This window comes from Cotesia typhae, unplaced genomic scaffold (assembly GCF_013202065.1).
Source record: "Cotesia typhae breed Kobodo isofemale line unplaced genomic scaffold, CoteBio_Ctyphae contig_5, whole genome shotgun sequence".
NCBI lineage: Eukaryota > Metazoa > Arthropoda > Insecta > Hymenoptera > Braconidae > Cotesia > Cotesia typhae.
The window spans coordinates 6695350-6719545 of record NW_027423757.1 but is presented as its reverse complement, the minus strand read 5'-3'; the positions used below and the strand labels follow the sequence as shown (position 1 = coordinate 6719545).

The window sequence follows — 24196 nt, the reverse complement described above, 5'->3', positions numbered from 1 at the left end:
TTATCTTTTGATATTATGTGCAACTTGCAATTATTTTAAATAACTGAATTTTTCTAAATAATATATAAATATTGTTAGGTATGTGATGTGGTCATAAAATTAAAAAAAATGAGTGCATTATACATTTTTTAAATTACAAAAATATATTTTATTCAACCAGGAATTTCTACGGTACCCACTGGTTATTTTGCTGAGCAGGAAAAATGAGTTTCTTTATTATCTACAGTTCTTGAATGCAACAATTTTTCGGAAAGTGTCCAATCGAGAGTTAAGTTTTCTAGTTATTGCGAAACGGAAAAAAGATTTTTCTATCAATGACGATTCGGATTTTGTCTTTTCGGTTTAATAATTTTCTGATAAACAAAATTTATTATAATTGTCAATATTTTTTTCGGAATGTGTCCAATCGAATTTTGCTTCTTCGTATCGTTTCCAGTCGAAAAAAGAATTTTTCGATAGATGGCAGCACGGTTTGTGTCTTTTCGGGTATATTAGTTTTCGGTAAGTTTCGCTTATAACAAACTAAGGGTAGCCACTATCGAGAGTTTTATTCTCTACCGCTCAATGAATATTCGTCACTAGCCCAAGAGGGAGAGGGTTCAAAGGGGAAGGAAAAAGCCAGCGACGTCTAGTGGTTCAGGTAAGTAACTACTTGGTTACGAATTCTTAAATTTTATTTTTCAAGGTGGGGCAAAAAATTTCAATAAAGAAATACTTTTCTATTGCATTCCTATTGTAAGTATTTCTGAAAGAAGAAAAATATATACCTGACGTCCTAAAATTGTCGGAGGGTTTTCTTTTATGCTTAACAGCTTATTACCTGATTTCTAATACTGGGATAATATTCCTTTAAGTGATTCTGTAGTTATTAGATGCTGTAATTACTGTTGGACAAAGGTATAACTAAATTTAAGGCTCAAGTTAAATTGCTTTTTATCTGTGCAGGTTATTTTAACCTTTGTTAATTATTCTTTTACTTTTTAAAATTACTACTGATTAGCACATTATTTTCGGAGAGAGCAATATATTTTAAGGTCTTCAATACTTTAAGTAAGATAAATTTCTAATTAAAATTTTATGCTTGATGTTAGGGTGAATTAAATCGCAAAAATACAATTGTTCGTTTCAAAAATTTATCGTTAACTCTAAAATGGAATTTTAAAATATTTAAATTGTGTTTAAAAAATTTTTAATGTTTTAAAAAATTTACAACTTTAATTGGTACACAGTACAACATTTTGTGTTAAAAATTTTTATGCTAAATATTTAACATTTTTTTGTGTTAATTTAACACAATAAATGTTAAATTTACTCATAAAAGTGTTAAATATTTATAATTTGTAATTTTTGAATATTGATTTTGAAACTCTGAAAAATAAACATAAAGAATTTCTATTTAATGAAAATTAAAAAAAATTATTATTAATTTACTGAAAACAATATCATTTAATAATTTCTAAATTTTTATTTTAATAGTTTTGTAAAAACTATCAACTGGTTTAAAAAATGGCAGTCGCAGAAAATTTTCTTAAAAAATGTATGATTTTAGTTTAGAATATACCAGCATTGTAATTATTTTTACAAACAAGTTAATTAAATAGTTAATAATTAAATCCCAAAAAATTTTTGTGTTAAAAATTTTTATGCTAAATATTTAACACTTTTTTGTGTTAATTTAACACAATAAATTTTAAATTTATACATAAAAGTGTTAAATATTTAAAACAAAATTTTTTGACGCCGTGACGCAAAATTTTTTACTTTTACTTCTTTTTTTCTGAATAACTTTTGAATGCTGTGACTTATTCAATTTCTGTAAAAATCATGTAACATCTAATGCAATAAGTTTTAATTTTCATCCATACAAAAGATTTTCAAATGAAAATTTCCCATAGTTTTAATGAAACTTTACTAATATATTCATTTTGACGAATACATTAGTATTTTATTAAATATTCTTCAATAAAAGTCCAAAACGATATCCAAGATTATAAAGTTCATTCCGGAAAAAGATTATAATCGTTTAAGAGCTTAGAAAATATTGTAAATAAATGATTTAGAGAAAATTAAAACTTACAAAAAATGGAAGCATGTTGTTAAAAAAAAATTTTTATAAGCATATTTTATTTTGTAATTTTTTGTATACTGAAATGAATTTTAACTCCATTTCGGCTGTCGAATGGCATTTTTATTTTTTTTTTTTTTTCAATAATGATTTTCCATTTAAAAAAAAATTAAAATACCACGTGTTTACAAAAATCTAGAGAAAAATAAACAAAAAGATCTTCAGAAGTGCTCTGATTGGTAAAATTTAACAATTGTACTAATTTTACTATACACAAATCTAGGGAGATCTTGTTTGGGCCAATGATATTCAACTTATTCTTAAGCTCTCCAATAGCATTGAAGCATTTTAAAATAGTTGAGAAAAAAAAACTTTGCTTACAACGCAGTTTCCGGAATGCAGGCCGCCATTTCTACATGCTCGCGTCGTTGTGTTTCTCGACAGTATTGGGAGCAGTGTGGCCAGAACGTGTTCTTTTCTTACTCTCACTTTGTAGGACACTCTCATCTGACTACATTGAAAGCGGTACAAAGTGGGGGTAAAAAAATCGCACGATCTGACCACACTGATTGGGAGGCATTGAATCGAATCTTCACCTGTGACCATTTACTCTGATAGTGCGTCGTGTAACACGTTGTTGTATTTATTGCTTAAATATATATTAAATACGCGATTCAAATTCTTTTTGCATTTTAATTTCCTTTAAAAGAATTTATTTATTAAATAAATAATCAAAATGGAAGTTGTTGAAAAAAACAGTGAGAAAACCGCCGAAGAAACCAAAATGCCGGTAGAAGAACACGTTGATGGCAATAATACTAGCGATGATAAAAATGCAACTGATAACAAAGGCGAAGAAAAGAAAGCTGAAGAGATTAAGTCTGTTGATGCATCACCAGAATTATTGGAAAAAATTAAAAATCAAATTGAGGTAATTTTATGATTATCATAAAACGTTTTATTTTCGACATAACCTATATTCTTTCAGATTATGTATTACACATGATACTGAAATTAACACACTTCTGACAATTTTTAATATTTTTATGAAAAACTAATTATGATAGAAAAATATTTATAATACTAAAGTTAGCCGATGTTTCTAATTTTTTTTTTTTTTTTTCATTTATTGAATTGGAACAAAAAAAATGAAAATAAAGTTAGCCGACATCTAAAAATTTTAAGAATTTTTTAACAAATAAATTATGCTAAAAATTGAAAAACTATAAGTGCAATTTTTCAAAAATAATTTTTTGAACAAATTTATTTGTTCAAAAAAAACTCAAAAATAATCAAGTGACTGCTACCTTTAATGGCATCTAACTTTATTATTATATAAAAAAATATTTTGAAAAAATTTCTCTTTTAGATTTTCAATTTTTTTACAAATGAAATTTTTTTCTAATGTTTTTGTAATAATTTTTTCAATAAAAAAAAGTATCAAAATTTTTAGATATAAGCTAACTTAATTTTTATAAAATATTTAAAAAAATTTGCACTTGTAATTTTATTTTTCATAATAATTTAATTGTTATAAAAATTCAAAAAATTTCAATATTTTTGTTGATTTTAATACCACATGGAATTATAATTTTAGAAATATGACTTTAATTGACTGACCTTAGAATATTTATTTGTTATTCAGTTTTACTTCGGCGATGTCAATCTCCAACGTGACAAATTTTTAATCGAACAAATAAAACTCGATGAAGGATGGATTCCAATGACTATTATGTTGCAATTCAAATTGTTAGCAGCAATGAGTAATGACGTTGAGACCATATTGAAAGCCGTTGAGCAGAGCGACTTGATGGAGATATCTGATAATAGAAAAAAAATTCGTCGTCGTGTAGATAAGCCATTGCCGCTTTACAATGAAGAATATCGACGATCCCAAACGGCTAGAAGTGTTTACTTGAAATCATTCCCACAAGAGACTAAACTCGAAGAATTGAAGGAGTTCTTCAAAGATTTTGGAGTTGTTGAAAACATTGTTGTAAGTTTAATTTCTTATTAATCAGCTATTTAGCAAATTAAAAAATAGTCTATGATTTTTTTTTAATAATCCAAACAAATATTTTATTTACAGTTGAGAAAATACAAAGATGAAAATCAAAAATTGCAGTTCAAAGGTTCAATATTTGTGCTGTTTAAGAATCTCGATGATGCTAAAGCTCTGGTAGCCAAGGAATCACTTAAATATAAAGATACTGAGCTTATCAAAATGATGAGTGAAGATTACTCAGCTATGAAAACCAAAGAACGTCAAGAAAGGAAGGGAAAGAAAAATGAAGCTGTAAGCATTTAGTATTTTTCTTATGTATAGTATTGTTAAGAGAGGTAGCCACTGTAAAATTTAAAAAAAAAAAAAAAAAAAAAAAAATTTTTTTATAAATAATTTATTTTTATAATTAGGAAGAAGATGAAGATGACGAGTCTGAGAAAACTGATTTACCTAAAGGCGCTGTTTTACATTTCACAGTCGAAAAACCAGAAGGTGTTGTATGGGAAGCAATTAAACAATCGTTTTTAGAACTAGAAGCTAAAATATCGTTTGTCGATTACAAAAATGGCCAAAAGACCGGCTGGATTCGATTCCAAGGCGCAAATTCAGCGACACCACTTCTTGAAAAAATGACTGACAAAAAGGTAAAATAATTTGGTTGATTTTTGAATATTTTTCAGACGATATTTGATTTCGAAATAATTTTCGGTTTGATTTTTAAAATTTTAGTCGATCAATTTTGGAATTGAAAATTTATTAACATAAACTAATCTTTATTTTATTTTACAGATTAAAATAAACGATTCCGAAATTACATTCCAACTTTTGGAAGGTGAAGAAGAAGATGAGTACTTGAAAAAAGTTAGAAAAGAACTGTTTATTAAGGCTAAGCCTTTTAACAAATCAAAGAAAAACCGCAACAACAAGAAAGGTAAAATATGTTTAATTATTCATGTATAAAAAAAAATTTATTAATAAAATAAAAAATTAATTCACGTGATGCCTAGCCATGCTAATACTGAGAGATCTTATTAATATTATTAATAAGGATCTCGCTGAGTTGAAATCACTTCAATAATAAACTGATTATCTACTAAAAAATTAAATTTATAAAATAAATTATGAAACAGTGATTAATTTTTTGTCTTTCTTTATTTTATTTAGGATTCAGAAAAAGTAAAAAGAGAGGCGGCAGTCCAGTACAAGATGAAGTTGCTTCGAAGAAACATGCTAAATAATTTCTTAACAAAAAAAACTATTTACAGAGTGACTATATACATTATCTTCTCATTACCTCCTACTATCTGATTGTTATGATTATGCTTAAAATAAAAACATAAAAATCGGAATTGTAATGACTGCATTTATAAATAATGCAAAAATCTATTTAAGTTAATTAAAGTATTGTGAGATATATTTTCGGTGACTTGTCACTTGCTCTTTGATGTTTAAAATACATAAAAAATTTATAAATTGATAACTTTTTTCTTTTTTATTGTAGTACCAGAAAATTTACAATCATCCATAGTAATTTATCTAGGAATTTCTATTTTTTTTTATCGCATCGTAAATCAAAAAATAATATCGAAAAAAAAAAAAAAATTACAAGTTAGTTGATTTTTTTGGTATAATCTAAGAATTTTCAACGTTTTTATACAGTAAATTAAGCGTCTTAGTTATAAAATAGGATATATTTTAATTTAATTACTCCGCCATCCTTTTTTTTTTTTTTTAAATCATCATAGTACTAATATTTCAATTTTACTTATCAGATTTACTCTTTGCTTAAGAGATGTCATTTTCTATTACAAGTGTCACATAAAGATACAATTGTTTAGTATATGTATTTTTATCTCATTTTTTATTTTATTGAGACCGTAATTAGTTTATTTCACTTTTATCTAAAGATTTTTATAAGAAATACGTATTCAGTTATTACATTATATTATTTTCACTCATTCGCATTTACTAATTTAATTTTTTACATGTAAAAAGTTCGTGCAGTTATTTTTAATATATATATTTTATTTTTTTAATTTGTTGTGGAAATTCATTTATCCACTTAAGTTTAATATTCAGTTACTCGACAGTTCTGTTAATTTAATTGGGGGTAATTTTTAACACCTCATATAAATTTATGAGACATCCAAAATTATTCCGTCTACTTAATAAATTTGTTTCCGCCCAAGTTAGAAAATTTCATACTTTATAATCTATTTTATTGTATTATGTAATAATTTTATAAATTATGCTGTGAAATTTGCTAGATTAATAAAAGTTTATAGAACAATTAAACAAATTTTCCTCTGTTAGAAATTTTGTGATTAGAAAATATGTAAAACATACTTTAATTATTTTACAGCAATACAATGAAATTATCACACAATATACTACGATATAAAATTTTTTATCTTGGGTAATTTATTTATATTTAATAGATATTTATTTATATGTATCTAATTTATTATCTACAATGAAAATCATTTGAAATAGTCTTATTAGTAAATTATTTTTGTGCAAATTATTTTTGTCACTGATAAAAGATTTATCAACGATACTTTCTTATTAAGTTAATTAATAATAATAATATTTATTACAATAAATATTTGAATGGGAATGATGGTAGCTATGAAAAATTTATAATTATACAAGTATTAAAATTCAATGAATTTTTTTTTTTAAAGGCAGTGAAAATCCGTCGAGTTAATATATTTATTCAATTAAAATAATCCGTTTTAAGTGTCAATTATCAATAGATATTCAAATAGATCTAAATCACTACGGAAACAGAAGTACAATAAATAAAATAATAAATATATTAAATTTTTTACAAACATACAATCACTTACTAATTTATAACTGTATAAAAAAATTTCTTTTATTGTATTCACATGTTTCCATTTAAATGAAGTACCTCCGGGTTATTTAACATTAATATATGTATATATTTACTGCATTGTAAATAATTACCCAGTAGTTAATTAAATACTAAAAATTTCAAGAAGAAATCAAATAAAAAACAGAATTTCAGGTATTTAATTAAATATTTACATTCCTGCAATTAAATCCACAGTAAAAAAAAAAAGAATTTTTTATTTCTTTCATTTTAAAAATAATAACCCGATCGGTGTTTCATTTAATTAAAAACCCAAGCACGTATTAAAATAATTTAAATATTAAAAAATAACTAAGTTAATAAAATCTGCAGTACCATCTCAAACAGTTGGAAAAATAAAACAGTAGTTTTTAATTTAGAATCTGATAGCGGATAAAAAATAAAAATAATAAAAAAAAAAACAAATTAAAAGGGTGTATCTTGAATGGTATTATTATCTTCATTAAAAGTAACGTGCTTGGATTTAATCGTGCCCGGTTGGGGCAACCCCTAATGCTATACAGTTATCTCTTGAATTTGCACACGTTTTTTAATAGTACCGCCCCCACGAACACCGCCTACACCAACACCCGTACTGGTGCTTAATGAACTTGTTGTTCTAACCGGTGGTTTAGGAGGCATTATTAAGTCTTTATTACTATGTGTAGTTGAATTGATGAAGGTATTTTTGATAACCTGTTCATTATTGATATCACTGTCATTATTATCATCATTGTCATTGTCATTATCATCATTGTCATTGTTTATCCGTTGATTAGCCGAACTCAACAACAATGATATGTTATTATCAATTTCATTTTGTTGCTGCTGATGCTGCTGCTGGAGTAATTTTTGTTGCTGACTTTGTACAGAATTGTTAGTGCTTCTAGCAAGGGTCGTGTAAGACGGAGGCGGCTCTTGAACAGACGTTGGGTTGTTGTTGTCAATAGACTTTATTGACGGACGCGTTGTCATGGGTAACGATTCTTGGCCGTTAGCCATGCATCCTAACGTCGAAGCACGTTTTTTATCTCGGTCCCGCTGATAGTAAATACCAGCGAATATCAACATATTTAGAACTAATAGGATGCATCCAACACCAACAGTTATTGCTAGTGCGGTCGTTGTGCTGTAATAATGACGCGATGCTAATCTTTGAAGTAATTCCGCGTCCTCGTTATTGTTATTCAATATTGCAGACATATCTTCTGTTATCTGATCCTCAGTCTGGGTTGTACACGATGTTGATAGTGTACTGGTTCTAGTCGGATCAAATAACGGCACTGGTGTATGCCATTCGTCGCGTACTGTTCCTATAATTATAAAATATATTTTTTATTTATATTAATTCCTGTCATTTCTAAACTAATCGAAAGATTCGTTTAGAATCTTAGGAGTCGATATATAGCAAAATTCTTTAAAAGTTCCATCATGAGGATCAATGCAATAGTTGAATTTCTATGAAATCTACTAAAAAAAAAAAGGCAAAAATTTCTAGGAATTTTTCATTTTAAAATTTTTTTCCAAAAAGTAGTTTTAGAAAAAAAAATTTTAATTGTTAAGACTCAGAGCTAAATCGTAAAGACTCCGAGTTTAAAGTGATCTGATATGGAATATTTTTTATATAGTTAATTGCTAAATATTGAATTTATTTTGACAATAAAATTAATTTATAAAATTTTGATAAAAGTTTTTATTTATCAATAAATTTATTAGTAAAAAAATATAACTTAGTAAAAAAAAATCAATAAAAACTCAATTAAAAACTGATCAATAATTTAGGATTTAAAAATTTTTTAAATAATTATTTACAAATCTAAAATTAAAACAAGTGTTTTCTGTACAAATATGTACAGAAAAAAGTAACATAAAATGATACAGCAATTAATTACGCGCGAAATGTAAATTATATTAGCCAGTATCACTTGAATAATATTGATAAAAAATGAACGTTTCATATTAAATAAATATTAAACAGCATGTCTTTGAACATTTTACAGCCAATTTACCCCATAATAAGTAATTTAATTAAATTAAAATTATATTTTGAATGAAATTAAATAAAAATATGATTTAATATTATAGCGTTTATTATAAGTTAAATTGTGACAATTAAATTAAATTTAATATTATGTAACGGTAACCTTTTATTAATTTACATAGTGATTCTATATAGCTAATATAATTATTCAACTAACTTTAATTTTGTATGTATGAAATAATCTCCTTTTTCTCTGGAAATTTTGCTTTTTGATTAAAAATTTACCGCTGATTTTAATTAAAAAAGATGTAAGTACAAACTAGAACATATTACACAAAATAATTTGGGTTTACAAATTACATTTTAAGCACATTTATAAATTACTAAAATTTTGAAATTTCTTTTTTAAAACTAAGGTAAAAGACCCAGTTTTCTTCCTGTTATTAAAGATACACGCATAAAATATAATTCTTAATTTATTCTAATCATTTATAATTAATAATCTAATATAAATTTATCAGAAATGTAAACGAGGTCAATAATTAACATAGCATATTGATCAGTCGACGTTTTAGTTTAATATCAAATCTCCATCAGGCATCTAAAATTAGAATATAGATATTATATAAGAGAATGTACAAAATTTGATATATGCAGTCCAATAAGTATTCTGTACATACTGCACATTACACGCTGAGAAATTTATGGTAATGATTATCATCAAATAATATTTCAAAATATATGTAAAATCTATAAAAAATTCATATGGGTACTCAAATGAAAGGTCTCAATAAGTCTAATATTGTGATGAGCTTATATCTTGAAAAATATCATTAGGTGACAAGATACAATGCTATTTCTTAATTATTGACATTTTTGAAAATATAAGCTCATTCCGATGTTACACTTATCGAGACTTGTCATTCGAGTACTAACGTGAATTTTTCATTATATGAAAATTCAATCGTCAGAATTTAGTTATCAATTATAGTTACATGATGGTGACCATTACAATGGTAATAAACACTTCGGAGATCAACAAATTTGGTTAATTTATATTAAAAATCGTTTCATTAATGTAATTTGTATAAAATATTGACAGCCTCAATCATAAATCTACATTTATAAAATTAATATACTAGAAAAAAGTTAAAAATTTTGAAAAATACCTGAATAAAAATGATCACCGTGCTCACGAAAATGGTGATGTCTCATTGACACATCTTCATCTCCAGGTTGATGTAACTGCGGTATTAAATTTAACCACATAGCCATTTTATGTCCTCTATAATGGCTTTTAATTTTTGGCTTCAGTGCTAAAATAAAAGATGAAAAATATAGATTATTTATTATATTATAAATTATTGTACAAATTTATCAAGTAAAGAATTAAGTACCGAGTCTCAGACTTGCTTAAAAATTTTTTAATTATTCTCAATTTGCATTAATGAAGACACAGAAGTTGCTTCTATTATTAAAACAAACTTTTTAAAAGTTGCGGTACACGTTTTTAAAAACGAGAGAATAAGGTAAACAAAAAAATAAAAAAATCAAGCTGGGTGAAATGATTCGATCAAAGAGTAAAGACTGTAAGCATATTATTCTTTTACAAAGCAGATTATTTATTTTTTCACAAAAAATAAAACTCGTTCTATTCATTTAACAAACAATTATTTTTATACAATATACCATGATTAAATTACTATACAGAAGTAAATAAAAAAATTTTTTTAGACCTGAAACTCGAAACGTCCATTAAATTAATTATAGATTTTTTACCTATCGTTAAATATGATTGTGACTCGGTTTCATATTGTTCCCAATTAAGTCCCCGGAAGCGAGCTTTTTCTCTTTCTGTTCCGTAATCAACAGACTCAATATTGTGAGGTAAATTGGGGTTTCCCGTTTTTGCAAAATTAGTAAGAAACGTGAGTATGGCTTCGGCGACGCCTTGATCCTGACGACTGTAATTGTGAGGAAAAAAAGCGCCACCGGATATCAATGGTAATCCAAATATATATGGTATATCCTCGCCACGTACGCTACCCAGTCGCTGAAACAAAAAAATAAAAAACTTTTAATTATTTTATAATTTTTTTTTTCTTTAAATTTCAAGGATTACTTTTAAATAGTTTGCTATTTATTTTTTTTTTATTTTTTTCACTTATATAATAATTTCGGTGTATAAGTGTACCATTGTTTATTGTTGACGTCAAGAAGAAAATAATTTATTTTGATATTGACAAATGTCGTAGAGATTAATTTCAACTTTGTCTGACATCTTATAATTGAAAAAATTTATCCACAATTTCAAAATAATTATAAAAGTAATAAGTCTTAGATCAACCTTTTTGAAAAAAAAAAATTTACAAGATATTAGTTATAAATTATTATATTTTATTTCAGTGGCTTATTGGCACGTCGAAAACGGATTGGACTGTCAAATTGTAGAGCAAATAAATTTCGATAAAAATCTAAATTTATAGAAGTTCTCCGTATCTGTTTGGCAACCCAACTGGTAGACTAATTTTCTGAGCTAAATTTTTGTAATAAAAACATGTATTGAATAAGAAACTTGGTTACCCGAGAAATTAAAAAAACATTTTGAGCCTAAAGAACGTACTACGAAGGTCTGTAGGCCGTTTTAATCTTTTCATTTTGGAGAACAGAATTTTTTACGATACAAAAAATTTTTTAAGTCAAAAACTGGGCTTAAAAGTTATACAAAAGAAAAATAATTAATTTGTATAACAATTAATTAATGATTAATAATTAAATTACAATTAAATCATAGAAAAATAGATTTTTTACAATCATAATTTTAAATATGACTTATTTAATTAAGTATTCAATTTTAAAAATTTAATTAAAATAACATATAGTTAAATTTTAAATTTAATCAAAGAATATTTGATTTTTCTTATTTTCTAAGATGTTAGAGGAAAGTAAACATCGTAATTATTTTTCTAGTCTTTTAAGACTTTGTATACTTTTTATCTTTTACCTTAACAGTATCCTCGTCAAACTAATCAAATTTAAAACTTGACGTTGCATTAATTAGTCTGCATCATTTCAGTTTCTTACCATTTCATTTCCTTTTATACATCACAAGCTTAATGAACTCACCAGATACAAAGTCAGTTTTACGTGTATTATTTATTCAAAATTAACTTTGACAGCCTCATGTATTTATTTCATAATTATAATTAAAATACATCGTTTTCATTTGCACACTTCCATTTATTTTTTTTCCTTTAGTCCGCTTTTAATGGCAATGCTATTTTATAAATATATATTTTTTCGATCAATAGATTCAATCACCGAGAGCACAACTAACTAAAAATAAACCCTTTTTCCTCTGTTAACGAGCGTACAATTTTTTATTATTTGTCCTCGTGACATTTAAGTATAAAAATCATGAAATGTTTAATCTTTTATTGTTTAGCTTTTGATGCATAAACTAAAATGTCAGGTTATTTTAAATTATATACTCATATAATTTTTAAATAAATGAATTATAGATAATTATAATTGTATAAATTTAGTCTCAATATATTTATTTTTACAGTATCTTTTGTAAAATAAAATGTCTATGCTGAAAAAAACCTTTTTTTTGAAAAAAATGACCAATGTTCCCGTGTAAAAAAAAATGTCTTAAAATTGTCTTAAAATCATAAAAAAAAATTTTTTTTTTAATTTTTCGTGACTATTTTAAGATGAGCTAACAGCGACAGAGCCCTGGAACATTAAAACGGAGCGTCTTTAAAAAAGTAGCGGTTAGAAAATCGTAAAATAGTCTAAAAATTAATTTTCATAACAAATTCATGAACTAAATTTCAAAAATTTGCTCTCGGAATTTTTTTTGGCGTCTTAAAAAAGCCTTAAAATAGTCTTAGTTTATGTCACGTTTAAGATCTTATTTTTTTTTTCTAAAGAAATCGTTTCTCTCAGTGTAAAGTTAAAAAATTCCGTTTTTTTTTTTGGTAGATACTCTTTTCAATTGAACTATTTGTCTAAATTTTTTATCTGTGCATATCTTATCCTTAGCCTTAAAAAGGAGATCTCATAAACTTATATAGATCGACTTTGTAAGCTAGAATGGTCATAAGATATGAGTTGAGTTGATACTCAGGGTTCAAGTGTGTCCATATAAGAGTGAGTCAAACATCCACTTTTTCGGGATCGACAGAACCTTTATACTCAGTAAACCTGTGTTTTTTATGATGCTAAAATAGTTGTACCAAAGAAAAAAATTCTCGTTATTTATCTTCAGCCCGCACACTTTCTTTAAAGTTAAGAATAAAATTTTTCACATACATTTTCAATTTTCCGCTTAACAAATTTAAAATTTTACTAAACTCGACAAAAAAATTTCATTTCATTCTGTGACAACAAATACTGACAAGCACAATGTCTCACACCACACAGGGTTGCTATGAATAAATTTCGCTTGAAACAATATTATGATTAGAAAAAATAAATTATTCATTGTTCGTCATCAATTATTGTTCTCAATTTTTTAATATTTTCATTATTAATGCTATTTTTTTTTGCTGAAATTTTATAACTTCAATCAATACTAAAGTCGTTATAAAACTTCTCTCCTAGCATTGACAAGCCGTAAAACGTGTTGTGTGATAAAACGTGTCACTAAAGCATCAAACAAAGTATTAGTATGCGGTCGTAAGTTAAGATATAGATTTATTCAGTCAACTTTAAATCCAGTCGATAAACTTCTGTTTCTGATAATATCACAAAATACTGTAAAATACAATGAAACAAACTTTGCATAATAATGAAAAAAATAAATACAGTAAATAAAATAGTTTTGTTATTTATAAATTTATACCGTCATTTTTCATTTTTGTTGTATTAAAATACTAAAATAGTGTGGTTGATCGCCTCTAATCTCAGACAATTTATTTTTTTCATAAATTTTATTAATATGAATCTTTTAATACTTACTTATGATTTTTTGAAAATTTTAAACATATAGATTGTAATTAAATTACAAGATTTAAATGATAAAAATGTAAATTGCGCCAAGGTTCATGAATACTATAAATATATATTATCGGAAATAGTTGAACTTTTTTAAGATGATAATAATACGAAGTGGTAGAGTTATTATCATCAGCTTGCCAATTTCCCAGCATGGAATTAACTTTGAACTTGAGTATAACTACAGTTGAAAGCGTTTGCTAGCATAAGTTTCCTTTCTAGTTACAGAGTGTTTAGTCATCGTTATCAAGCATGGAAACTGTCTTGCTTGACAAATTTAACAGTTTGTATTAAGTTACGCGTATTATCTGTAACATTATTGTGATAATTAAACTGTTAATTAGTTTGTTCTTTTATAAATTTTTATTTTCTGAATATTAAATTAATGGAGGATAATTAAAAGTATTCAATGAACTTAATACTCACAGTATGAATGAATAACTTTTTGAATCTTATTTTATACTTATAATTTTTTTTAAGAAGAAAATTGTACTTTCATATCATTTGAATTATGAGTATTTTATTGCCGACATGAGAATAAATATAAAAATCAAGATAAGTATAAATGTATGGAATAAAATGAAAAAATGTAAATTAGGCTATTAAACACAAAAAAAAAAATCTAAAACTTTTTTTTACCACGATTCTTTCCAAAGAAAATTCACGCGGTAACTATCTGGATGCTAATATTAATCAGAGTGTTCTAAAACAGAAAATTCTTCCGAGTGGATTTATTTTTTTTTCAGAAAAAATTCAATTTAAACTCTGAATTAACTTTACCGTGAAGGTATCTATTATTCATCGAAGAAAAGTTAAACCTCTATGAAAAATAAAAAATAAATTTCAGAATAATATATATATATATATATATATATATATATATATATATATATATATATATATATATATATATATATATATATGGGTGTGTGAAAGTCTTTATTTGCATACTTTCCTTCTTTAATGGTTACTTTTATTTCTTTTCTTTTTTATGACTAAACCACTTTATTTGTAAGTTTTAAGTTTGTTGCGAATGCTATTTTTTTCAGTGAAAACTTTTTTATTTATTTAGACGTGAAAAAAAAAAAAAAAAAAAAAAAACATAATTGTATGAAAAGTCGTTAGCAATTTTAAATGTTTTGATAAATTACTAAAATAATTTGGTAAAAAAAATAAATTTTTACCTGAGGAAATTTGCTGTCTTTGGATTGATAGCTAAAATGATAGAAGTAAGTATTAGCACCACGTCGCGCATGATAAAATGCAACTCTCATGAGCGGAGCTACAGTATGTCCATCACTGAGAGCCTCCATGGTATATTCCATTAAATTAACCGGATGTATTATTGGTTTATCCCAATCGGTATACTCGTTTCTGACAGCTGACAGTATCTCATTTAAGTGATAGTAGTATGCATTTCTGATGTACGTTCGCAAAATCCGATTACGCTGATTCTCTTCAAAGCCAAATTGTATTTCATTGTCGTTGAAATCTAGGTAAGCCTCTGCAGTCGTTACGCCGAGGATAAGTGGGACCTTAATAAATGCATCGCTTGCGCGTTCCATATCCATCGCTGGGTCTGGATTGCTTTGATCTACTGGCAATGCTGGTCCAATGCGTGGCATAAATCTTAAATTTTTTTAAATATTTGTAAATAAGAAAATCAGCATTTGACAATTTTTTTCTTTTAAATGTAATTTATACTGAGAAAAAAAATTTCTTTTGAAATAAATGGGCAATATTGTAATAAAAAATTGATTTGTTTAAAAATTTTCAACTATTTTAGTTCTTATCTAAAAAAATTAAAATTTTTCTCACAGTAACTTTCTTATTGAAAAAAAATTTTGGATAAAAATTTGCAACTTTTTTTATCAGAAATGTTTTTTTTTTAATTCAAAAAAAATTTTTTGAACAAGAAAGTTACTCTAAAAAAATTTGATTTCTTCAGTTAAAAAACAAAGGTGTTTATAATTTTCAACAAATAAATTTCATGCCACAACAATTTCCACTTTTTTTCCAAAAATTTTTTCTTTCAGTCTATAAGGTATTACGTATAAGGTATTATAAGGATTAATATTTATGCCTATGTAAATTTTTACGCTTTCAGAATATTAGAATAAATCGATTTAATATTAAATATTTTTAAAGAATAAAAGTTGTAATTCTTCATTAGAAAATTCTGATTGGTAAAATTAATGAGTAATTAAATTAAGTAACTCCAAGAAATTAATGTTGTCATTATAATTAAAAAGATGGCTTTGAGACATAGTCTAAGACCTCATGAAACGGAATTCTTAATCATGTAAGTGTTTTACTTTAAAAGTAAACTGTATAATTCACAAGATTTACTCGATTTAATTCAAGCAAGAGAAATGAACATGAGAGTGATGAGCTTCTATAAAGGATTATTGAACAAGATGATTGGCATATATTATTTAAGTTATAATCTTGGTAAGACTGCTTAGAGTTGATTGTTTTCACTTTTTGTGATTTTTAACTTTTACAATTTTTTTGCATTTTAATATATTTAAGTATTTGCAAGCTTGTGATAATTGCATGTGAAAAAATAAATGAGAATTTATTCGGCATTTAACTAGAATTTAGTAATTTTCAAGGGGAGTAGACTGCGTATACTCAAACATTACGTCTTATTTGAGCCATACAATAGTAAAGGCGAAAAAAAGGTAAATCAATGTAGTTATGGATTTTCTCGCTTGGTGCACATACTATTTTACATTATACCTGCACCAGAAACTCAGAATGTTCGGTAGAGTTAGCGGGTAGGTCAGCTTTTTCTAATATTCATTTCATTCATCTTTTACAACTGAATAATAACTCGTTTTTAGTAAAACGGCAGCAGTTTAAGTTCAAATATTTTCACTTGCTAAATCTAATTCAAATTTTAATTTATGGATTAGGATAAGCCCGTTAAAAAATAAATCAATTAAATTTTAAAGTCGTTTTTTTTTTTAATGTGTTTGGACTGAAAAAAGAATTCAATTTTATACAATTATTCGTCTAATATTCTACTATGTGTAAATATTATGTGGCTCTGCTATTGGGGCTTTGATGAATAAATAAACGAATGGAAAAACTATTATATTTTATTTCTAATAAATCAATAAAAAATTATACTAGTATCAATCTTTAAATTAGAAACAGAGTAATTACTTGATTTCAGGTAAGTCAATGTTGAGTAGCACATGCAGTGGTACGCCACGAAGACAATCAGCAATGTCCTCGTCGTCGCTGGTCATTGAACAGTTAAGTTGCTCTCCAACCTTTCGCCTGAGGTTATTAGGATCGTGTACAGAAGCCCAAGGACTTAGAGCTGAGCCACTCAACAGTATTACTCTGTGCAGCAAACCTATTCATACAGTAACATTCGTTAAATATAAGTCTACCCCGAAAAAAAAAAAAGAAATAAAAAAGATAGATGTACCTTTAAAAAATTTTAGAGCTTGATTTTTCAAAGGATTTGTACTTCAATGCATAAAAATGAATGAATAGAGCTTTCGTCTTTTATCTCGCCTTTTATATTGACGTATAAGTCATAAGTCGATGAGAAATATGACGTTGCGTTTTTGCGCTAAAGTGTTTTACTTATTTTTTTTTTTTTTTATATTCAATTTTGCTTTTAAGATAAAAGGCATCCTCACAGGTTTACAGACTTTCAAAAGAAAAAAGTTTTACTCAGTGCTAAAAAATTCTTATTATCTTGAATCTTAAGAAATTCCGGAGATGAAATGTGTATCACATTTATTTTAATACCTCAGAAATTTTTTTTTTCCAATGCAATATTTCTAAATATAATTTAATAATTAATTTATAAAAAAACTTTAAAAGTTCAAAATTTATGACTTAGTGTTATTTTATGTAATCGGTAAAAATAAATAACATAAATAAAATGAAATTGAAAAATGTATTTGTATTTATTTTGTTATTGGTTAAAATTTATGACCGTAACAAAAATAAGCTTTTAGGTATATTTCTGTAGAAAAATAACTCACACATTTAAATTGAAAAAAAAGTTTACCATTTTAATTCGCTAGAGAATAAGACTAAAAGCCGGATTTTTAATTAATTTAAAGGTATATATTTATGTATCATTGCAAAATTTTGCAGATATTTAGCCATTTATAAACATAAAAAATTCCCGAGGATTATTTTAGATATTTACATTATATAATACGTAATCAAAAATTTTTCCGGTGCAATTTAATAAATAATTTTTTAAATAGAATAGAAAAAATTTTTCAAATAGAATAGAAAAAATTTCTAACAGTAAGAATCTAACAGAAAAGTTTTTTAAGCAAGAAATTTAATTTAAAAAAAAAAAAAAAAGTACGTATAAATACGTTCAAGATTTTTTTTTTTTTTTTTTAAATTAAATTAACTTTTCTATCAGTGTATATTTAACAAAAAATGATAATTTAGACTTCCAATAACTTTTTAAGTCGTCTCGTTAAAATTAAAGTAATTTTCATAAAAAAAAGTTAATTAATTTTTCATAAAAATATTTTATCCATAATACTCTGATGAAAATTAAGAAATATATTCAGTTAAAAGAGAAATTAAATTCACGTGCACGCTTTGGGGACAAAAAAAAAAAAAAAAAAAAAAAAAACCAGCTAACATATTTATAAAAATAACGGTGGTATAGAAATATTTTATCTAATTAACGATAAATCGATTTACCATTATCAGTTATAAATTTATTAATTAAACTTTGAAAATTCAACGTTGGATAGTGATATATTTTTCGACATGAATCTTTAACGATGAGAAAGTTATTATCTGTATAAAAAAAAGTGTTGAAAAGGTCTTTGGAGAGAGCGATAATTGAAAACTCGTTCACTTATCACTTATCACTTTTAGTAAAGAAGCGTTGAAATCAATAATAAACATGAAACAATACAGCATGGGTATAATAAAGAAACCAGGGAAGATATCTTGCAGCAGTTTAAGTACCGAGGAAAACGACGAAAGACGTTTGCTGATGAAGCTAACGCTAGGTAAGGTAGAAGAAAATCGAGTTGTTGAAGTAACTTTGCAATTTTCCTCCGGGGATTGAAAGTAAATCAAACTTTGGGGGAGCAAGAGAGAAAGTAAGTGAGAGCTAAACTAAAGGGAATGTCATCATGGACGGAATATAGCAAAGCTCATTTATTGTCTCTCTATAACGATCTCCTTTTTACTGTCGTTAAAATGGATATTGGACGTTCGGCGTTGTTAGAAATAATTATTACTGTTGCTATTTTTGTTCTGTTAATTATTTAAGCAATACATATCTGCTATTTGAATATTAAATAAAATTAATTGTCGAAAAAATAAATCGAGTTTTATTAAATTAATATTTTTTAAGTTAATTAAACTATATTCTTTATTATTTAACATAAAAAAAATTTAATTAACTGCTGGGCGTTGTCTGTACATTGTAATACTGAAAAGTGTGTTTGAAAGAAGTAAATTTTCTTCAAAACATCATAATTATTATTATTATTATTCTGAATAGTTAATTGTTTTCAAAAAGCATGATTTAAAAAGATTCTACAACTTTTAAATTTCTTTGGCTATGAGAGAGTAATTTATAAGATTTCAGAATAACCTATATAGTTTTAAAACTTTCTGAAACCTTTTTAAAATTATTGGAATGCTCTACTTATCAACCGTTTATGTTAATAGCTTTGGAGTATGCTGTTGTATAACTCGAGTGATTGCTCGGAATAAAACTTCAAAGACAAGAGAGTTTTGTTCTTTCATTACAGTGAGTCAAATTTATGCTTAAGAATCGGTATTGTACATTTAATAAAAATTTCTTATTAATTTATTAAAAAAAATTTTTTTTAAATTAATTTTTATTTAGAGTCGGTTTTAAATAGTGTGGTCATAGAGCCGACGTTGACTGTTAGAAGTGGTACTTTGACGTCTTTTTGGGTTGTAGTTATGAGAATCTTAACCTATGTGCCAAAGGTCAAATCTCAATCAAGCTGACTTCTAAGACCAGCTTGGGATTCGAACCCACGCCTAGGCCGTGCGCCTTTGACCACTCGACTAAAGTCGCCGGTTTTTTTTGAAATTATTTATTACACTTCTTAGTTTCTCAAATTATTAATCGAGAGTACATACGCGCATTCGTTTTATTATTTTTTTCGATGAATTTGAAATATTAAAAATAGCAAACAAAAATAAATGTGTTTATTTTTTTATTTCACATCGAAAAAACAAGTGTAGAAAATGTTTCATATTTTTTTAAAGGGATGACTATTCGTACGTGAAAAAGTTCCAAAAAATGCACGTTTTGTGAATGTGAAGGTTTTAAGCGTGAATTCACCGAATTTTTTTTCGGATGAATAAAAGTGTCCTTCTGTGACTTTTATTGAGATTTTCTGCAAAGTTTACATAAGTCGACTAACAGAAAAGTTTCGACAAAATTTCAGTAAATTCTTACAAAATTGGTTTTTTTTAGCCAAATTTTACTTGAATAAAGATTATTTTGATTTTCCTGATTATTTTTTTTGTTTCAAGCATTTTTTTTTTTTTTTTTTTTTTTTTTTTTTTTTTCGTAGAGCAATATAGTATGTATAAAGATTAGATGATATAAATTCAGTTACAATAAAGCAATCTCAATGCTTGTGAGACGTGTGATAGTATAATAATTTTGTTGAAATCAGATTTTAAATTTAGTAAACAGCATGAAACACGTATCTGTTTGTATTTATTAAGGCAATTCTGTTATTTTTAACAACAGTTATAGCAACTGAAGATATTGCATTTGAGAATTTTTATTGCATTTTTTAGAATTTTATATTATGTATTATATCACAGATCCTTGACTAGAGAAATGCCCCTACAAGATGTTACTCTGGTAGTAATGGCCACAGAGATTGGCGACAGGTGCTTTATACTCTTTATACTCGGACGATAGACGTTGAGAATTTAATGTCTTCCTAGCAAATGTTCTCAAACACGGACTTTACTTTTTTTCTCGCTTTCGAATAACTTTTTCATTGTTTATTGTTTTTCGATGAATTTTTATTATATTCTACCTCATTCATATTCACTCGGAAAAAATATAAGATGTATTTGTTTGTTTGCAAAAATTTATAATGAAAAACGAACATTAGTAAACATTTTTTAGTTCAACTGATTTATTGTTCAAGTTTTCTTGTATGAATGAATAGCAACTTGAATTTCGACAAAACACTCGAAAGCTCAGAATTTTTTTATTCTTATTTAACTGAAAGTATTTCGCAATAATTTGTTCTTACTTTATCAGATTTAAAAGCTAAGAAAAGACGACTATTTATTTTACTTGTGATTCGGATAATTCTGAAGAAAAAGAATCATATAAAATTTTCTGTGAAAGCGTTTCCAAGCTTCAAATGTAAGCTTTCAAATGGAATCAAGCGCATTAGATAGTAATTTTTTTTTTAATCTTTTATGAAATAAAACATCGATAAAACTAGTTAGGGGCATTTTAGATTTTGTTTTTATATTAAAATTTTAATCTGTTTTAAACAACTCTATTTTCACTTAACGTATCTTTTTATTTTTGTGTTTCATTAATTTATTAATTTAAAAATTCATTCGGCTTGAATTTGATCGATTTATCAATTGCACTTTTTATAACTGAAATTTAAAAAAATGTAATTAAAAACTAATAATTAAAAAAGTATCAAAAAATTTTTTCATGGGCATGATTAAACAAAAAAAATAAGTATGTCTGACCACAGCTCTGGTATGTTTACTTAATTTAATTGAGAGAATACACAGTTTATCAAAGATTAGCAATTCAAGTTTTTTTTTTTTTATTTTATTTTTTAATAATAATAAAAATAAATCAATGGTAAAAAATGACAAAATATTCGAAAGAGCGGTTTTTCAAAAATTTATTTGTATAGTCAATAAAAAAAATTGAATTCATGTTTGCGAATGCATGAAATGTTAGTGTAGTGAATTTTTTATTTTATGCTTTTTATTTAAAGATCTTTGTTTTTTTAACACAAGCATAACGGATGACAAACTTCTGGTACTATCTGTATGGCAACCCCCTCAAGCGAATTTTTTGTTCCCGTTTCATGGATAGTAACCGGGTAGAATAGATTCTTTTACAAGTACGGAAATGTGTCTACAAATACGAAATCCAGTGAGAGCAACGTCAAAGTAAATACTGTATGAAACATATTATGAAACAGAGATGATTGTCACTCGGATAACATTTTTTGAGCGATAATGATGATGGTAACAATGGGATTAAATTTGTCCGTGACAGAGAAATAATGATTAATAAATTTTCAATTAAAACAATTGTTTGATTCTGATAAAAAGGTCATCAGTCAGCCTCGAAATTGATCCCACTTAATGAGATTTAACGGCATTTTTTCATATTTTAATGGATCTATTGATAATAAATACCCAAACGCTTGTGAACAAATGCAATTTATGTCACTCAGTGAATTTATGAATTGGATAATTTAATTAGGTAATAGAGATGACATCGCAACGGATGATTTTGGTAACTGACGGTGGTATTTGAATATTTATATATAGGATAACTGAATATCTCTAAACAAAAACAAAATTTCGAAGAGAATTTCCTCGAATCAAGTATACTTATTCTGTGTCTATATTATGCAATTAATTAGAAAATTTAGGGCTTCCAGATTTCGCGAGATTCAGTTGTAATATTGCACGCGTTCAACTGATATAAATGCTTCACTATTAACTAGTCTCTAGGAAATCCATCAAAGAACCAATAATTAATTATTGTATCTAGTTACAACGGAAAGCCTAGATCTGGACTGTATGCTATTCTAATGCTGTTGTATGGAGCCTGACGGGAATTATGTGTGCATATTTACTGTAATTGTGAAGCTATATAAGGGTCAATATTACTGTATATTAGATCTGGGGTCCTAAGCAACTATAATTACAAAAATCAAATTGGATTTGAAATTCATAAAATTTATATGAAAATTAATTTTTAATGATGATTATGTAAATAGAGTAAAATATGAAAGCATAGAAAGCAATTTGGATAAATTTATAAATATTTTACAGTAAAATAGCGATGCAAATCAAGAGTGAATTGATGGATGAGCATCGAAAATTGCTTTATAATTAATAGTATATTACACACCGAGGGAAGTAAAGTAAGAAATGTCTCAGATCACATGTAATTGTTGGCCGAGGCGAAGCCGAGGTCAACAAACATGTGATCTGAGGCTTTCTTATTTACTTCCCGAGGAGTGTATGCTATTTTTTTGCTCGACAAAGGCAGAAAGTGGCAACTTCGTTTAGCGCAGCGGGCCGAAAGTTGACGCTTTCTGCCCGTCGAGCAAAAAATTTTATTTTTCATTAACAAAAATGAAAAAAAAAAAAAAAAAAAAAAAAATGTAATATTTTTCGTATTAGCGTTGTGATCTCTTAACGATATTATTTTTTGATAGAAAAAAATTTAGTGTATTTTTACAAATGTAATATTAATAAACACTGACTCACGATTTATTATTAATAATCTGGTTATTAATTTAATTTATCGAAAGAAGTCGAAAATTATGAAAAAAAAATTTTTGCACTTTTTTTAAACATCTATTAAATTTTACGTTATACAATCAGAATTAACGACTTGAACATTCATTTATATCATAAATTCCTACGTTGGATAAATTAAAAAAAAAAAAACTGTAAAGACCCTCAACCTCGATAAAAGTTTTTTTAAATTGGTATAATTGCGGCCTGTTAGTATTGCAATATTTTTTCTTTACATCAAACAAAGGATGTAATATTGTTTTTATTTATCATTGATTTTTAAATATTATTATTAGCTTTATGTAAGCCTTAGTTTACGGTTGAAAATATCAGTACGGATTATTGTTTCAATAATTACAAAAATATTAATTCATTTATTCCATATGCTTGAATAAAATTTGTAAAATTGAAAATTAATATATTATATGAATTATTTTAATTGGATGAGTCAGAAAATTGATATCATCCATGAAAAACGATTACCAATTAAAAATGTACTCGTTAAACATAATTATTTTAATATATTAATGTAAAATCGCACTTGTAGTCAAAAGCAAATTTGTTTAATTCGATTATATTTAATTTATTGTAATGATAATTAAATTTATGATTTGCCATTTTCAAGAATGTTTTTTAATTCAATTAAATTTGACTCATGCGTTAATTATTGTAACAAAAAAATTTTAAAAGCAATTAATCCTGCGGGCTATTATTGATTAAAATTTTAAATTAAAA

General features: G+C 25.9%; 2 protein-coding genes and 1 non-coding gene across 4 annotated transcripts in view; 2 read left to right on the top strand and 1 right to left on the bottom strand.

Moving 5' to 3' along the window:
* The first annotated feature begins 2506 nt into the window (after window positions 1–2506).
* Window positions 2507–5550, top strand: La (La autoantigen-like). 2 transcript variants are annotated; one of them, XM_074248251.1, is made up of 7 exons: window positions 2507–2682; window positions 2775–2996; window positions 3711–4061; window positions 4155–4361; window positions 4481–4714; window positions 4860–5001; window positions 5235–5550. In XM_074248251.1, the coding sequence occupies exons 2-7, from the start codon at window positions 2802–2804 to the stop codon at window positions 5306–5308; spliced, it is 1203 nt and encodes a 400-aa protein (XP_074104352.1). In that variant the 5' UTR covers window positions 2507–2682; window positions 2775–2801; the 3' UTR covers window positions 5309–5550. The 2 variants fall into 2 exon arrangements, with proteins under 2 accessions (XP_074104352.1, XP_074104351.1); XM_074248250.1 differs by having other exon boundaries at window positions 2508–2996.
* On the top strand, window positions 5062–5161 carry LOC141531602 (small nucleolar RNA U6-53/MBII-28). The gene has a single exon (XR_012479959.1). It is a non-coding gene; the product is annotated as a small nucleolar RNA U6-53/MBII-28 (small nucleolar RNA).
* A 1434-nt stretch (window positions 5551–6984) lies between the features above and the next one.
* The window catches only part of Nlg-5 (neuroligin 5), a 122539-nt gene continuing 105327 nt past the window's right edge, over window positions 6985–24196 (bottom strand). The window contains exons 6-10 of the mRNA XM_074248489.1: window positions 17099–17294; window positions 15112–15556; window positions 10706–10979; window positions 10096–10242; window positions 6985–8258 (exon numbers count right to left, since the gene is read on the bottom strand). Coding sequence (XP_074104590.1) covers window positions 7462–8258; window positions 10096–10242; window positions 10706–10979; window positions 15112–15556; window positions 17099–17294 — 1859 coding nt within the window. The 3' untranslated portion in view covers window positions 6985–7461. The remainder of the gene's footprint in view (window positions 8259–10095; window positions 10243–10705; window positions 10980–15111; window positions 15557–17098; window positions 17295–24196) is intronic.

What these genes read in the sequence shown, in the direction of transcription:
- La (XM_074248251.1), top strand. Translation starts at nt 2,802, where the DNA reads ATGGAAGTTGTTGAAAAAAACAGTGAGAAAACCGCCGAAGAAACCAAA. An exon ending in AAAAAATGACTGACAAAAAG is followed by an intron (nt 4,715 to 4,859) that starts GTAAAATAATTT and finishes TTTATTTTACAG; the next exon opens with ATTAAAATAAACGATTCCGA. An exon ending in AAACCGCAACAACAAGAAAG is followed by an intron (nt 5,002 to 5,234) that starts GTAAAATATGTT and finishes TATTTTATTTAG; the next exon opens with GATTCAGAAAAAGTAAAAAG.